The sequence below is a fragment of the Ambystoma mexicanum genome, chromosome 2q (genome assembly GCF_040938575.1).
Source record: "Ambystoma mexicanum isolate Mex_15411 chromosome 2q, UKY_AmexF1_1, whole genome shotgun sequence".
NCBI lineage: Eukaryota > Metazoa > Chordata > Amphibia > Caudata > Ambystomatidae > Ambystoma > Ambystoma mexicanum.
Genome location: NC_090924.1, coordinates 756,737,922 through 756,754,820, shown reverse-complemented (window position 1 = coordinate 756,754,820; position 16,899 = coordinate 756,737,922). Strand labels below are relative to the sequence as shown.

General features: G+C 49.3%; 1 protein-coding gene across 3 annotated transcripts in view; it reads right to left on the bottom strand.

Moving 5' to 3' along the window:
* DYNC2I1 (dynein 2 intermediate chain 1) overlaps positions 1-16,899 on the bottom strand; it is a 2,286,904-nt gene that overhangs the window by 928,237 nt on the left and 1,341,768 nt on the right. For all 3 annotated transcript variants that reach the window (XM_069647988.1, XM_069647989.1, XM_069647990.1), the window contains one exon: positions 13,255-13,427. In XM_069647988.1, the coding sequence (XP_069504089.1) occupies positions 13,255-13,427 (173 nt within the window). The remainder of the gene's footprint in view (positions 1-13,254; positions 13,428-16,899) is intronic.

Genomic DNA, 16,899 nt, shown 5'->3' with positions numbered 1-16,899 from the left:
TTTCCACAGCCCTCTGGGGCATCTCCGGTAAATTCTCCTCAAAAGGCGTCGAGGGCGCCGATGGAATTGGCGTCGACCGAGGCGCCGATGACTTCGACAAGCGCTTCAAGGCCGGAGCCCGAGAGTGTCTTCCGAAGGCCTCAGCGCCGATGGCGTCAACTTCTTTGGAGCCGGAGCCTCGAGAGAGTCCCTCGACGGACATAGCGCCGATGGCGTCGATGCCTTCTTGCAAGGCCTCACAGGTTCCGACGGTCTCGAGGGCGTCAAGGACCGGGACCTGGACCTGGCATGGCGATCAACCTTGTCCGATCAGGTTCTCGACTGCTCCAGATGATCGTGCAGACCGCCTGAGCCCAAAGGCGTGCAAGCGGTGGCTCTAGCTCGTTCCTTGCCGGCTTCTCTTGAAGGCATGGACAGAACGATGCACTGCGATTCAAAAATCACCATCATCTGCTGGCGGAATGCGTCCCATTCGGCCGGCAATGAAGACTTGGTGGGACAAGTGTTACGCTCACCTGGTATCCACAGGGATGCCACCCAGCCGGGTTACTCGCTGGTATGCTTCTCAGCTTTGCCCTGATGTGGTCTGCAGGGAAGGGTCTGCCTGAAAATACAGGAGGACTGTGTTCAAGACTGACCGACTGGGGTAAGTATCCTCCCTTCACCCCTGTATGATTTCAGTCCCTCTGGCGCCCTCTCATCACCTTGTGGAAGAATTAGGCGTGCTCTCCGTCCTGCCTTCTTTGCAGGGGCACGTTGTCTTTCATGGGTGAGCGCGGTCCAGTTACTTCACTGACACCGGCCCGTTTGATATTGTTCAGGTAGGTCTTATTGCTGTTCTTAGTTTTGTTGCTATCCTGCATGCCTTTCTTTGTTTAAAATGTCTCTTTTTTTCTCCCTTAGGTATGCAGAGCTTCAGCGCGGCGAACTGGCTTGGTTGAGCCCCGCTGGTAAATGATGGCTCATTAAGAGCGCTATGATGCGGTAAGTAAGCGCTATGCACAGCGCTGCAAAGTCTTGCCTTTGCTAACCTGTGTTTTCCTTCCTTGTAGGTCACGCTGTTCTTCAGCGCGAGTGGAATGTCCGGAGTGGTGCCAGCCGAGAGGCAATCAGCTATGTAGGCCTTTTGAGAAATTCGTAATTTGTAAATGTCTCTACGCTTTCTTTAATGTTGTCTCTATCTTCCTCTTTCAGGTCGTTCTGTCCGGGAGACGTGCAGATTCGAGGAAGCTGTTCTCAGTAGCTGCGAGTGTTTAAAGATGAAGACTGCAGGTAAGATGCTGCTGCTAAAGATGCTCCTTTTGTCTCCTTGCAGGTGTTGCTTCTCTGAGGTTCAAGGGAATAGCTGGACACGGTGAGCGTCACGTTGCAAGCTGCAAAGTAACGCAAAGTGTGTTGTCTTGCTCGGGTGTGGTTTAAATAGCCCCAACAAAATAGTCCAGGTAAAGTAGTCCCTAGGCTGCCACACCCAAAACTCTAGACCTCATAGCTTGGTTGTTCGGAACCAAGCTATGTGGATGCCTCCATGTTGGCTGACAATACAATAAAGTAGTTCCCAAGCACATGGTTTTTCATGGTGTATGAGCCTGCCGCCATAGGCGCCAGGACTGGCCCCATGAAGGCTTTTGAAGAAGATGCCCGGCTCTAGAGGCCAGAGTCCTGACTCCACCTGGCCAATGGGTTTGCCAGAGGGGGTTTTGGGCGAGGGTAATGACAGCAAGTCACCCGCCATCTGGCTGAGTCCTCCGATGAGGACGGGGAAGGCGAATGGTGACGGCGCTTCCGAGAATGCCTAGAAGAGGAAGAGGAATGGCGGGACCCACTTCGAGACCGAGACCCCCTGGACTTACGCCGACGCAGAGAGTCGCCCCTCGAGTCGAAAGTAAAAAGTCCAGCACATTCCGACTTATGGGTTTTAGATACCCTACCTACCGATAATTTCTTCTTCCGCTCCTGCAAGGCCTTTGATGTCAAGGACTGGCAGTCATCAGAGTCGTCGGTGGCGTGGCTTTCGCCAAGACACCAGAGGCAGACGTTGTGCGGGTCCGTGATGGACATTTTGGAACCGCAGTCCCGACACTTTTTGAAGCCCGTCTTCATGGTAGAAGAAAACAAAGACATTTTCTCAATTCAAAGTATAAGAACCGAGCGTGACGAGATTCCAATGCGAACACGTTCGCGGAAAAAACTGAACTGAGGCTACGGGCGCCGTGCATCCTATATATAACATCCGGTGACGTCGACCCTTGACAGAGGCCCTCAAGGGACAGCGTACTGACGCAGGAGGCTTACGCCGAAAACATTTCCGAGGCAGCACAGCTGTGGTCATTACTGTCATAAATGTGGAATACGTCGGAGGACACAATCCCCTCGAAGTGTACACTTATTTATCATCTCCAACAAGGTAACCTGAGTCATTAAAAACGGTCCATGTATCTAAGCTAGCCATTGAAGACATCCATCATGGCTAATAGTACTGGTTATTGCTTGAGGAGCATCATACCTTTCATCATAGTATTTCTCCTAGCACCACCGGGTACATATGTGCAGAACAACAGGTGACTGCATTGTTTTTTCCTCTGTGACAAAGACCCCTGCCTGACTCTGGGCACTTCTAGTGGGGGGACTATGTGGGCAGGGCGTCTCCCGAGCTAGGGAATAATGGGCATGAAGGTGGTGTGGACCGAATCCCCTGGTCGCCCCCGCTTATTCCCCATCATTGATTAAGGGACAGTCCCATCCAGCTTCCCTCCCCATTGACCAGCGGGCCGGCAGAAGTCAAACCCGGACCTTATCCTCAATAAGACCTTTCTCACAACAGAACCAGAACATTTTGCAAAAATTCAGGCCCTATGAATACTCATTTCCCAGTGGGTTGTACTGTCACTTTGAGGGAGACCGCCCCTAAGCATTGCATGCAACAACCAAGTACTTAGTAATACCATGTTCTCTTTGTTCCCAAAAGGTTTTTTATTTAGTCTTGAGGATGGAAAAAATCTAAACACTGTCTATTTAAGAGCAGTGAACTCTGGGAGTAAAGGAAACCAGTAGCATGGGAGTCCATTTCCATTGATACGGAAAGAGATCATCACAATAACACACTGCACGACGCTGTCTCCTTAGGAAGAAACCTGGGTTCATTGGAACCATGGAAAACGAATTAAAACAATCATATAATGGCTCCCCTTTCCTCCAGGGGTAGCATTTCACACACTAAGGAAGCAAAGGCATTGATGACTGTCCCTGCTAGAGAGCAGAGTTTTGCCCTCTCCCCTGCTTTTCTACTTGCAGTCCTGTGCCCTCTGCTGTGCGGTCTGGGTCCCCTGCCTAAGGTCATTTATTCTTTGACTGCAGCACTGTCCCCTCTGCCCTGCAACCCTAGGTGTTCTGACTACAATTTCCCTTCTTCTATCTATGCTGCCCTCAGTTCCCTGTCTGCATCCGCTTGTTTTCAGCCATCATTTCTCATGTTAGCGACCTCGAGTTCCTTGCTCTGTGCCAGTAGTCCTTGTTATCTGCCCACATTGTAGAGTTTTGGTTCCTAGTTTTGTTATTACCAGTCGGTAGTTTGGTCCTTATACTCCAGTCCAGAGTTTCAGTTCTCAGATTCCTTGCCACCAGTCTGCAATTCAATCCTTGTTTTTCCAGTCCAGAGTTTTGTTCCGTAGTTTGCTTTGTTTCAGTCTGTAGTTCTGTCTGCTCGTCCTCCATTCCATTCCATTCCATTCCAAAGATTCCAGTCTAATTTCCCAGCCCACTGTAGCCTTCTGCTTAGTTTCTTGTTCTCTTGCTTATACTCTTATTCTTCTGTGCTTTTTCCAGATCCTTCTTTACTTTTGACTTCCTGATCTTCCCCTTGATATTTATGTGAAGGTTTGCGTTAGTGTTCTTGTCCTCTCTTGTGCTTTTGTGATTCCTTTCTCCACAGTTTGGCTGCTGGATTTCCAGCAGGCAATCTCTGTCCCTTTCCTTTGTCAGATCTCTGTATTGTCCAACGTGCCATTTATGCAAACAGTGAACAGAAGGGTGCCAGAGTGTTCTTATTTCCTTTGGTTCATGGGCATGTACGCTGTTAAAGGAAACCGTGGCCTAAAATTAAGCTTAGCCTAAAGCAGACAGAACAAGTGTGTGAGTGAGTGCAGTCCAAGGAACTGACAGACACTCCCCCAGCGCTGGAATTCATAGTCGCTGCCAGGGAACTGGGGTCGAGAAAAATACAGGCAGCAGTGCCTGTACACTCCCCGACACAGGGAGTATAATGTTGAAAGGGGCAGCTGCCATGACGAGATTGTTTGACTCCGAGAGGGCAGACCACAACTTTACACTCTCGATGTGTGGACCCTCAGGCCACCAAAGGAGGCAAACAGTCACTCTTAAGAAGGAGGTAGATTGGTCTAGTCGCAACAAATCATATGGCTTAGACCATTACCCTAAACAGGTTCTCCAGCTTCACCAATTAAGAACCCAGTTGTTGGAAAGGGTATGAGAGGGGTACAGAGATGGGCAGACTGTGGGAGTTCGGAACACCAAGACAGGGTGTAAATGGAAAGTCCACGAATGGTAAGAGCCATACAGGAGATAGTTGAGAGAGATCATCCCTTAGTGGGGAGCTTCAACTAAGACTGTCTGAAAATGAACAGAAAGAAGAAACAGACCGTACCATTTCTCTTGTCCTATCATCTTTACCGAGACATATACATTCTTGCGTTTCGCTTTTGCTCGTCTTCTATTGTGTTTCTGCACAGTAAACCTTATTTTATCATGCTAAGCATGTAGCTCAGGTCCTCGGTTAATCACCTTCACATTTACAAACGATGGTGCATTTTATTGGTGACTCACTTATCTTGTTTGTACTGCTGAAACTGATTGCTTGGATGTCTGGACATTTAGCTTTAAACCACTCTACATACCAACTTTTTTTTTTAAATGTGTGATTGGAACCATATGCCCATGAAGTCAGCCAATAAGGATGACAAGAAAGCGTTCATGGTATGTGCTGTATGTCCTCGAAAAACATTGATGTGCTTGACTAGGATTAGTGACAATGTAAGTACTCTAACCAATTCAATCTAAATGGCGTAGATGACGGATTCAAACATGACATAATAGTTTGTTGGTGCAAAATTGTGTTTTCCCTTTTCTTTGTTTCTCTGGAATAAATCACTTTGAGCATGTGTAAAACAGTGGCATCTTTTCAGGACTAAATGACACAAGATGCTCAAGTTTACAGCTTCTGAACTGGAGGAACAGTGTTCAAGACAGTCACTGATTTTTCAAAATTATTTTCAAACTTAGTATATTTCTACAGCATATGTAGCTTCTACTGCACACAGCAATGTTTGAGGATGGAAATTTGGAAGACTACAACTAAGTAGACTGTGTTTGACTAGATGAAGCAGTTAAGTTATGGGGAAAAGTAAGGAAAAAGGAAAGTAACCTTCTGGTGATCTAGAAAGAAGGATACCTTGATAGAATATTGTTGGACAACAACAAAACTAGGACAACCACATTGTTACGATGAGTAGAATAAAGAGTGTTTGAAAGTGAACACATGCCTTTCATTTTAAGTATGAAACGTTTTAAATGCAACAAGAGATTGTAACAGAGTGCTTGACAGATGCTGAATTGAATAGATAAGTATTTTAACTTTTTTTTACAAAGCATAAGCCAATTGCACATTTCCAGAATCTTCTTCAGTAAGACATAGTATGGATGCTTCTTGATCGCAAAGCATCCATTACATCATCAGATTTTGTGGAAATGTGGATGTTTAAGGAGTGTGTCCCCTAAACACAATGCCTCAGTGGGTACATACCTCTAAACCATGTTAACGAGATACATTGTAATATATTTAATTTCAAATATTTCACTTTTCTTTGAAGAGAGGACGATGACTCAAGTGATGATGCCATCAGTGAGCTAAGAAGCATTTAAGCTTGTGATGGGTACTGCTTAGTTGGTCAATGTGTTTTATATTGTATGAAACCATTATAAGCAGGTGTTCCTCTACACGCAAACTGAACAGAATCGTTTCGCAATGTTGGAGGTTAACCAAAATAGTTCAACTTGCTGAGTCAGCATGCTCACCTCTTCTATAAGGAACAAGTTACTTACCTGTAACTATTGTTCTCCAGCATGGGTCTGGCATGGATTCACATGCTCATGAATATTCCCCGTCGTCAGGCTGGGAATCCTCGGTAAAGAAAAAAACCAGTATCAGTTTCGTTTCTGATCTGTCTTTCGTAGCAATAACCAATCACTGGTCTCTGCGTCATACTGACCACAGCCAATGACTGCCCTCTACCTAAGCACCGCCTCTGGCAGCCATCTTCAGATATGGAAGCACGTGAAGTGGCAGTATGACCAAGTGAAGAGCCGCAGAGGGGTAGGCGGGAGGGTTCGCATGTGAATCCATGCCAGACCCATGCTGGAGAACAACAGTTACAGGTAAGTAACTTGTTCCTTCTCCAGCATGGGGTCTGGCATAGATTCACATGCTCATGAATAAAGAATACATAGCAGTACACACATGCACAACCACGGGAGGTGGCAAAGGCTCAACATTAAGCATTACATCAAACTCAACATTAAGCATCTTACCTCCTCACCAGGCTCACCTCAGGCGAACAGGTTGCGCAGCACTGCTTGGCCGACCCTGGACTCCTCCCTGGAATCCCGATCGATGCAGTAGAATTTCGTGAAGGTGTACGTCGACCTCCACGTAGCAGCCCTGCATATGTCCAGCAGGGGCACACCAGAAAGGAACGCCGTGGTAGCTGCGATCGCTCTGGTGGAATGGGCTCTCGGACGGCCAGGCAGCGGTCGGTTTGCCAACCGATGACAGTACATGATACAGCCGGAGAGCCATCTGGAAATGGAAGCCTTCGAGAGAGCCTTCCCCTGATTGACAGGTCCAAAGTTCACAAAGAGTTGTGACGTCTTCCGAAAACACTTTGTGCGGTCCACGTAGAACTTCAGCGCTCTAGCCACATCCAGCGAGTGCAAAGTCCTCTCAGCCGGCGACAAAGGCGACGGGAAGAACACAGGCAACACCAAGGGTTCGTTGAGATGGAAGTCCGACGGTACCTTGGGCATGAAGGAGGGGTGCGTCCTGAGCACTACCCTCGTGTCGTGAAAAGTCAAGTACGGGGCCTTGCAGGAAAGGGACTGGATCTCTCCCACCCGTCGTGCGGAGGTGATGGCCACAAGAAACGCTGTTTTCCACGACAGAAACTTCAACGGGGCCGAGTGCAGAGGCTCGAAAGGAGGTCCCAGGAGCTTGGTCAGCACCACGTTGAGCTCCCACGCCGGGGCCGGCGCCTTCACCGGCGGGAACGATCTGAACAGTCCCTTCATGAACTCTTTCACCAGACGATGAGACCACAAGGACGTCCGGCCCGTGGTTCTGGTGTATCGGGAGATCACAGCAAGATGAATCTTGATGGACGCGTGTGCCAGTCCAGCTTTGGCCAGCGTCAGCAGGTACGGCAGTACCTGGGGAGCCGTAATCCGTAGAGGGTTAATCTTCTGTGCATGGCACCAGACAGAGAACCTCTTCCATTTGTGTCCGTAGCATTTAAGAGTCGAGGACGCCCTGGCCTTTGCAAGAACCTCTCTGCAGTCGGCCGGTATGTCGTATCCTCCAAACTCTAGCGCTGCAGGAACCAGGCCTGCAAGTTCAGCGATTTCGGGTCGTGGTGGAGGATGGCGCCTCCTTCCCTGGAGAGTAGATCCGCGTCCACCGGCAGCTTGATTGGCGGGGACGCTGACAAGTCCAGAAGGTCCGGGAACCATATCTGCCTCGGCCACGCAGGTGCGACGAGGATCATCCTGCACCGTGACCTCTTGAGCTGGTTGACGAGCCGGATTAGCAGTGGCAAAGGAGGGAACGCGTAGAGGAACAGGCCCTCCCAGGGGAACGAGAAAGCATCGCCCATGCTCCTCGCCTGGGGAAACCTGCTGGCGAACCTCCGGCACTTGGAGTTCGTCGCCGTCGCGAACAGGTCGATCTGGGGTGTGCCCCACCGTCGGAAGAGGCGATCCACTAGATCCTGCCGTAGTTCCCACTCGTGGCACGAGCGCAGCTCCCTGCTGAGTGAGTCGGCGATGGTGTTTTTTATCCCTGCCAGATGAAACGGCACCAGAAAAATCCTTTGGGCGACGGCCCAATGCCACAGGTCCTGCGCCTCCTTGGACAGTGCTGGGGACCTGGTTCCGCCCTGTTTCCTGATGTAAAACATGGTGGTGGTGTTGTCGGTGAAGATCCTCACCACCTTGCCCTTGAGGGACGGAAGGAAGGACCTGAGGGCCCAGAACACTGCACGGAGCTCCAAGACGTTGATATGGAGGGACTTCTCCGTCAGGAGCCAAAGGCCTCTCGCGTGCAGATTTTCGGTGTGCGCTCCCCACCCTTCCAGGGAGGCATCCGTGGTCACTGTCTCCTGGTGGTCTGGGGTCTGGAAGTCCATGCCCGCCGTCAGATGCGCGCGGGTGCCCCACCACCGGACCGCTCGGCGGAAACTCTCGTCGAGTGTGATCCTCTCCTCGAAGCCGCCCGTCGTTTGGATCCAGCGCGCGTCCAGGAACTCCTGCAACGGGCGCATCCGGAGCCTGCACATGGGAATGAGGTAGATGCAAGAAGACATCATTCCGAGGAGGAACTTGATGGACCTCACCTTGGCCGCGTCGGAAACCAACATCCGCTGTACCTTGCCCAGGATGGACCTGGTCCTTTCCTCCGACGGGGAGGCCAGAAGGGACACTGTGTCGAGCTTCGCTCCCATAAACAGTGCGTTTTGCGCGGGTACCAGGTGGGACTTGGTGTAGTTCACGGAGAATTCCAGGTCCGTGAGAAGTTGGACGGTCCTTGCCGTGTGCTCCACGGCGAGCTCCCTCGTCTTGGCTCGGATGAGCCAGTCGTCCAGGTAGGGGTAGAAGTGGATCCCCTCGTGGCGCAGCTGCGCCGCCACCGGTGCAAGGCACTTGGTAAATACCCTGGGTGCCGACCGTAGTCCGAAGGGGAGGGCTTTGAACTGGTAGTGACGCCCTTGGACCACAAACCTGAGGAATTTTCGGTGCCCCTTTAGGATGGGAATATGGAAGTAGGCATCCTCCAAATCCAACGACGACAGGAAGTCTCCTTCCTCCAGCTGACCCAGGATGTGCTGGAGGGTGACCATCCGGAACTTCTGCGCCTTGATGAACTTGTTCAGACATCGCAGGTCTAGGATGGGGCGCCATCCTCCCGTCTTCTTCTTCACAAGGAAGTATCTCGAGTAAACTCCGGAGCCCCGAAACCTCTTTGGGACGAGTTCGATGGCGCCCTTCCTGAGCAACGCCTTTACCTCCAGGAGAAGCTGAGGGACGTGAAGCTCTTTCCTGGCCACGGGGGGGACGCGCGGGCACCTTCTTTGAAACTCGAGCGTGTGGCCCCGGGCTAAGGCGTCCAGCACCCAACGGTCGGTGGAGATGGACTCCCACACGCTGACGAAGCTCGCCAGCCGGCCTCCCACCGGGGTGCTTCGGTGGGGGCCCGACCCCACGGCCGGTTCAATCCTGTTTCGATGAGGCTTTGCCGCCTTGACCTCCTTGGCGACGACGGCGGGGTCCGTCAGACTTGCCTCGTCCTCTGTAGGCCTCCTGAGACGACGAGCGGGCCGCTTGACGGTAGGTAGAGAAACCGCCGCCGGAACCTTTGGAGGCGCCCTTGCCTCCGCTGCTCCGAAAGGGCGTCCGTCGTTGCTGTAGAACCCCCAGGGCCCGGGCCGTCTCAGTGTCCGCTTTAATGGCCTGAAGGGAATCGTCCACTGTTTTCCCAAACAGGTTGTTCCCATCGAACGGCATGTCCAGGACTCTGGTCTGTACGTCTTGACGGAAGTCCGTAGCCTTGAGCCATCCACGCCGCCTAAGGCACACGCCGTTGCCCAACTGGCGAAACCCAGTGTCGGCGATGTCCGTCGCAATAGTGATGGCGTGGTCCGACGCCACCTCACCTTCCTGTAGGATCTCCAGGGCATCCGCCCTCTTGTCGTCCGGTAGGAAGTCCAGCAGGGGAGCCAGTTTCTACCATAGCTCCCTGTCGTAGCGGGCCACGATAGCCAAGGCGTTGGCCGCTTTAATCGTCGTCGCTGCAGGCGAGATGACCCTGCGTCCCATAGCGTCCAATTTTTTTCCCTCGCCGGCACAGGGGGGCCGCGTCCGGGACCCGGTACTTCTTCTCGTACCGGTCTCTTCTAGCTGGCGTCGTGGAAGGGTTCTTGAGGAGGGCGAGGCCCTCATCCCAAATGTCGTCCAGTAGAGGCACCGCGAGGACCGTCTTCCTCTTGGCCTCGCACCGTTGATAAAGGAATCCTTCCTTTTTCTTCTCCTCAGGGCAGAGTTGGAAAAGCTCGGATGCCCTGGCGATCATGGAGTGGAACGATCCAATCTCGTCAGGCGGAGAAGCCCTGGTGGGAGGTGACGACGGGAGATCCTCGTCGTATACCTCGTCGTCTGTACCCGTCGCTGCCGTGTCAGTCCCCGTATCATCCCCTCGGGTGGACGGGGAGGAGGGCTGGACGGGTCGCGACGGCTGAAAAGGAGGTGGAGGGTGAATCCTTCTTTTCTTGGGCGGAGGAACACCAGAAGGTCCCGGTTCAGGATCCCCCGACGGGAGAGGTTCCTCCGTCGGCAACGGTAGTCTCGTCCTTATCTCTGAGCATAAGGACTGTATAGCCAACAAAATGGCCGCCGAGTTGTCTTGCGGTGCTGGCAGCGGGGAATCCAACGGGCGATCAGGGGCCCCGTCGGCACCCTCGACGATGTCGTTGTCACCTGCGTCGGGATCCATCCCGACGGGCTGGTCTTCATCCACGCCAAGGCCGTGGCTTAAGACCTCGATCAGCTCTTCCTCTGAAGCCGAATCTACGACGACGCCCTGCCCCCCCTTTTTCTTCCCTGCCGGGGATTTCACGGGGGTCCTATCGATGGGCACAAAAGAGGACTCCCTCCGAGGTGGCAGGGAGACTCTGAGCCCCGAGGTCGCCACCACTGGTGTAGCCTCCACAGGCTGAGCCAGGGCCGTTGCGACAGTATCGATAGAGGGCTTGGCCGGATGGATTAAGGCCTTCACCACCTTAGGTGCGCTCACCGCCTTATCCTTGAGGGGGGGGACACTGCTCGCTCCCCCTCCGATGGGGCCTTCGAGCTCGACTGGGGCCTCTCCAGGAGCTTCGCCGGGTGCTCGCCCTTCCTCTTACCCGACCCAGAGCGTTGGCTCGTGGCTGAAGGTGCCGGGGAGGGTGCGCCCTGCCTGGCGCCCGTAGAGCCCGACCGTTCGGCGCTCCCGGTGCCAGCGGACTCGCGGTGCTTGGCCTTGTGTTGGACCCCCGTCGCCGGGGCGTCCTCAAAGGTCTTAGAAGACCGCTCAGATTTCTTCCTCTTCTTCTCGCCTGACGGGCTCTTCCCTTCCAGCCAGTTGGCGAGGCGTTGGTGGCGGTCCTTCATGGTCCGCTCCGACATATTGCCGCAAAATGCACAGTCCTTCTCCACGTGCGTCTTGTCCTCATGTAAGCAGTAGAGACAAAAGGAGAGTTCGTCCTCCTTAAAGACGTTCTGCAGCTGGCATCCAGGGCAGACCCTGAACAGCTTTCCGGGCGTCGAGCTTCCCTTCTCCTGGGCCATGTCCGGGCCTGAGAAGCTTCTGGAGTCCTCCAAAACGTAGCTCGACGAAATCTTCACCCTTGAGGGGCGCAGACGAATCCGACACGGGTCCCCGTTGATCGGATGGAGAGTCGGTGGAGCTTGAGGCTCTTTTGACCGGAAAAAACAAAGTTTTGAGAAAAAAACATGAAAAATAGCACTAACGCTCGAGAGCAATAGCACGAGGATCCCAACACATGAACGTGCGGTAAAAATCTGAAGATGGCTGCCAGAGGCGGTGCTTAGGTAGAGGGCAGTCATTGGCTGTGGTCAGTATGACGCAGAGACCAGTGATTGGTTATTGCTACGAAAGACAGATCAGAAACGAAACTGATACTGTTTTTTTTCTTTACCGAGGATTCCCAGCCTGACGACGGGGAATATTCATGAGCATGTGAATCCATGCCAGACCCCATGCTGGAGAACATGAATTATCAACCCCAGGGGAGGCGAAAATGGGCAAAAGGCCAGACAGGTCGGGTATGACAGCTTAGCATCTAGACCCTGTTATTATCTCACTTGGCTACTATGCAAATCCGTCTCTGCTTGGATCACTAGCATTGTTTAGATCAGATACACATGTAACTTGAGAAAGACAGAGCATATGGGGTTCTTTTTCATCTTATTTAATTTGAGAGCAACGTCTTTGATGGTAACCCCCTTTAACATAGTAAGTATTCATATGAAGCTTTCTGGCAAGAAACATCTCGAAACTGAAAATCTCCAAGTCAATCAATTCTTGATATTAACACCCTCTCAACATCGGGCAAGATGTAAATGAGGATCTCAATGTTTTCCAGAGACATTTATAACAGCAATGATGGTGTCCTCTTTCTGAGTGACCCGCATGGGTGTGAAAGCAGCAATCCCTTTTGCTCAGAGGTGGCCCAGAGCTGAAAACTGTGATGAAGTCCTGGAAAGTTGCTCAAAGTAAACCCTGGCGTATCTCTCAACCGGAATCCTGCCCTGCCCACCCCTGTACCATTTCTTGACAAATTGTACATTACCCATTTTAATGGCTATCAGGTAGACAGACAATGCAGATGGCATTGTAAAAATGTAAAAATAAAATAAATAAATAAAAATGTTAGCTCTTCTATGAATTGCTGGCAATACAGGGTGAAAACTTGTGAAATTGTTGGTATCATAAATGAGGGAGCACCGAAAGAAAATGTCAGCTCTATAAACAATTGTGTTTAGAATCATTAAGCACCTACAAAAGGACGATTAAAAGAGTGCTTCAAAGTGTGATACTTTATACATAAAAAAATAAACTAAAAAGGTAAACACGTGCGTTCAGAGATCTTTAGTCATAAAGCAGTAAAATGAACCAAATGTCCCCACACAGCTTATGAGCCACAGTAGCATCCTGGCATACTTAAAGTGACAACGTTCTTTTTCTGTACATAAAAAGTGACAGCGTTCTTTCACTGTACATACAATGTCCTGATTCTTTCCTTTTGTATTCTTTTTCCTTTTCAAAATATGGTTTAGGGAGAGAAATAACATCACTATTGGTACTTGTGCTGTTAAATATAATGCTTAATTGGTATTCCAATTCTTATTTTGCAATACCTCTGAGTCGCAGAGCAGAAGCTTCAGTGGAGTTGAAGGCTCCCAGATATTCCACACACAGATGATGTACTTGTTGTTCAGTCGATCATCGCCTGGGCTTTCAGGTAACCCATGCACAGAAAGCATAACATGCCTTTGAACTTGAGAAAAGAGTAAGTTGTACACTTTCCGATCTAATAAACAAAAATAAAGAGTTTGTAAAACGAATCTGTGAAGACAGCGTCCTTACAATCTTTCCCACATCCCATCATTGAGTTAAGTGATATTGAATATAAAGATATTGCAAGTCCCTGAGGAATTTAGTAACAAGGGGAGGAAAAAGGCAAGAGGCTGCATTGCTTTATAAGGTCACCGAACTCCTTGCAACTTATGTTAAGGGGTATCTATAACCTGCAATACATGGTTACACTGTCATCCCCATAAATGCTTGGTCATACTAATACTAATTTTTTATTAAAGTCTTGAGAGTACTAGCACAGTCCGGTCATCAGAGCAAACGTTTCATAATGTTAAAAAAACACATGGGATAAAATTAGTAGTCAATTGAGCAAGGACACCAGACTGCCATCATACAATGTTATACTCAAAGGGGGGACAGATCCCTCTGAACTTCTACATTTCACTCTTGCATCTAAAGATATCCCTCTCCATAAGATAGGTGTTTCGCACATCACACTTCCAGCCCTCGAAGGAGGGTATGGGTGTGACCTCCAAGCCCCCAAAATGTCAGTTCCGGCCAGAATGGTCACCCTCCTAAACCACAACCTCACCCATAATGGTATGCAGTCCAAATTCCCCCCCAGCTCCCCTAACGAGAACCTCGCAATGTTGGGGGGAGTCAAGTGCCCAGAAATGAATTGATAGCTGTACTCACTTTTTTCCCAGCAGTAAACCAACCTCTCACAGCACCATATGATGTGTAAAAGCATTCCAACAGTGTGCTTAATTGCCCAACAAACGTCTGAATCATCCAAGCGCAACCTGAATATTTTCTCTGGTATCCAGTAAGGTATGATCTTTGTCTTAAACGCCCTCAGGCTCATACTCATGCTGATGCAAGATAGCTTCCAATTGTTCATATGATGCATACATGTAGAATTGGTCAAAGTCTGACACAAAAAGAACAACACACACCAAAATGCGGCAATGTGTTTGGAATGACCCTTAGATATTGCCTCGGCACCGTACCTTTTTGAGTAGGTTAGTTAAAAGTGGTATATTTGTTTGTCTGCAGCTGAAGTTGTTGTGTGGATTTGTGACATTCTGCTGGTACTACACAGATTACATAGGAAAGAGCACTCGACACTAATTTTTATTTCCATTACTATCAATCAATCAACTTTATTTCGGGCAACAGCCCATACAAGTTCACCAAAAGAACCGTTGTGGAAACGGATACAATAGGTTACAAACTGTAGCAACATGCAGCCATGTCAACAGTATTCATCAAAAAAAATTAGACAAAAAATAAATGAAACATGATTAAATGACTTCAAGCCGAGTCATTCCATTTGATCGAATCCACCAGGCCTTATTTAATAAGCCAAAACTGAATATGGCATTCATGGTTGGTCATTTTACAAAGAACCTACGTGCCAGCTGCAGAAATGCCCGATATGTGAGGAAGATGGGGTGGAGCCATCTCAACTGCAAATTTGCATATGCAGCACGTTAGCAAAAAATGCATGTTGGATTCTTCTTCAGTAGAACAAAACAGGCAAAACGTTGAGGGCTCCAGGGTTATTTACAGGTTAGTTGTGCGACTGGCAGAACGTTCAATCTAAATTTTAGGTATAAGGCTCTGTTGGTACTGGGAAACATGTAATTAAGATAGGGCTCAGGATCTAAACTACACTTAAGCATTAAATAGCCTGGGAAACTAGTTAAGGTGGAAGAGTCGAAGATAATTAACTCTAGAAACAGGATATCTAGTTGTGACTTAATTATCCTCACAGTCTCATCATGACTGCTATACCTTCATCAAGTACGTGCAGCATCCCTATCCTAGATAGTAGGATGTGCAGATGCCTACACCACTTCCATGTTTTACCATTGAGAGCCTCAATAACATCTTTGAAAATATCATGGAAAATAGAGTTTTTTTCATATGTAGCCAGAAGTGAAGAGGTCTGCTCAGAGCCAGAAATGTGAGTGGTATACCGCCAGTTTCCATCAGTAACAAGACCATTGGTGTGCTTGTGGGGAGCTGAAGAGTTCTCTTTGTACATTTATTTTCTGTTATAGTCATAGTAGGGACAGCATCATATCCCCAAATCCTGCTGCCATATATTGTATTGTATTGTATTTATTAATCTTATTTAGCGCTTTATACCAAAGCGCTGTACAGTTACAACAACAGGGTTCATTTAACATAACAAAAATTGTAACAACAGAAGCAAATTACAAACATTAATCAGTTACCAAAAACAGAATGTAGAGCAACTATTCAGAGGAGCAAGGGGAGAGGGGGGGGTTGCTAGGAGGAAGAGGGAGGGAAGGTAGGAGGAGGATGGAAGGAGGGGGTTGGGAGAGAATAAGGGGGGAGGAGGGGAAAGTGGGTAGGAGAGGAGGAGGAGGGGGGTGTGATGGCGGGCAATGGAGAAGGAGAAGGATATATGCGGCAGACCATGCCTTGGGCGTGTACACCTCTAGGACCATTAGCGGGAGATAGTGGCCAGTATGTACGTTTATTTTGTCTATTGCTCCAGCGCGTCTTTCGAGGGTGATGTCACTCTTGCCTAGTTGAGAGAACCAATTCATGTTGTCCAGGAACCTAACCCTCAGGTAATCATAAAAGCTCACCTGCCAGACCAGTACGCCTTCAATGCAGATACTGGTTTTAATTTTGCACGAGGCATTGCATACCACCACCACTATTTTAGAGCAGTTTATTAAAAGTCTTCTTTCATTACAGAAGTCCGTTAGCACAGATATCTGTTTTAAAATGCCCATCTTGGTCTTTGAGATTAGAACGCTGTTCTCTGCGTACATCAGGATTCCCAATTTCATTTTCGCAATAGTGGGATTGTCAGCCTTTATATCAAAAATTCATTTTTTAAAAAAAAAACAAAATATTTGCTTGGCAGATGCAATTGAACAATTATCCAACTGTAGATTTTACATTCATTGGGACACAAATCCCTGCATAGCTTACAATAATTTGAAAATACACCAATACCATTGAGCAGCAGGCTTGGCTGTAATGCATAACTCAGCCCGGGGCCCTGACATGCAGACAGTACCACAGAACCGGCAAGTTTGTTTGTAGTTGTGCTAGGTAGACCCAATGTCGCAACAGATGTCTTTTGACTTCAAGTGCCGGATCGGGTGCTTATGTAGAGGTCCTCACAATCCTCAGCCCGGGTTAGATCAGACATCCAGTCCTTACCAAACGGCGGGCTCACATTTTTCCACTTACACCGTTTAGCAATAAGGCATCCAATGTTTACAAAGGCTCTACCCCTCTGCTCAGGAACATCCCCAGAGAGCCCAAACAGAGCACTCATGGGAGAATTTGGCAAGGTGCGATGGACAATTTCTGATAGAGTATCTATCACATATTTCCAAAACTCATTTAACTTATGACAGTTCCACAGCATGTGTAATAGATCAGCCCTCTCACCCTTACAACAGGGGCACCTACCA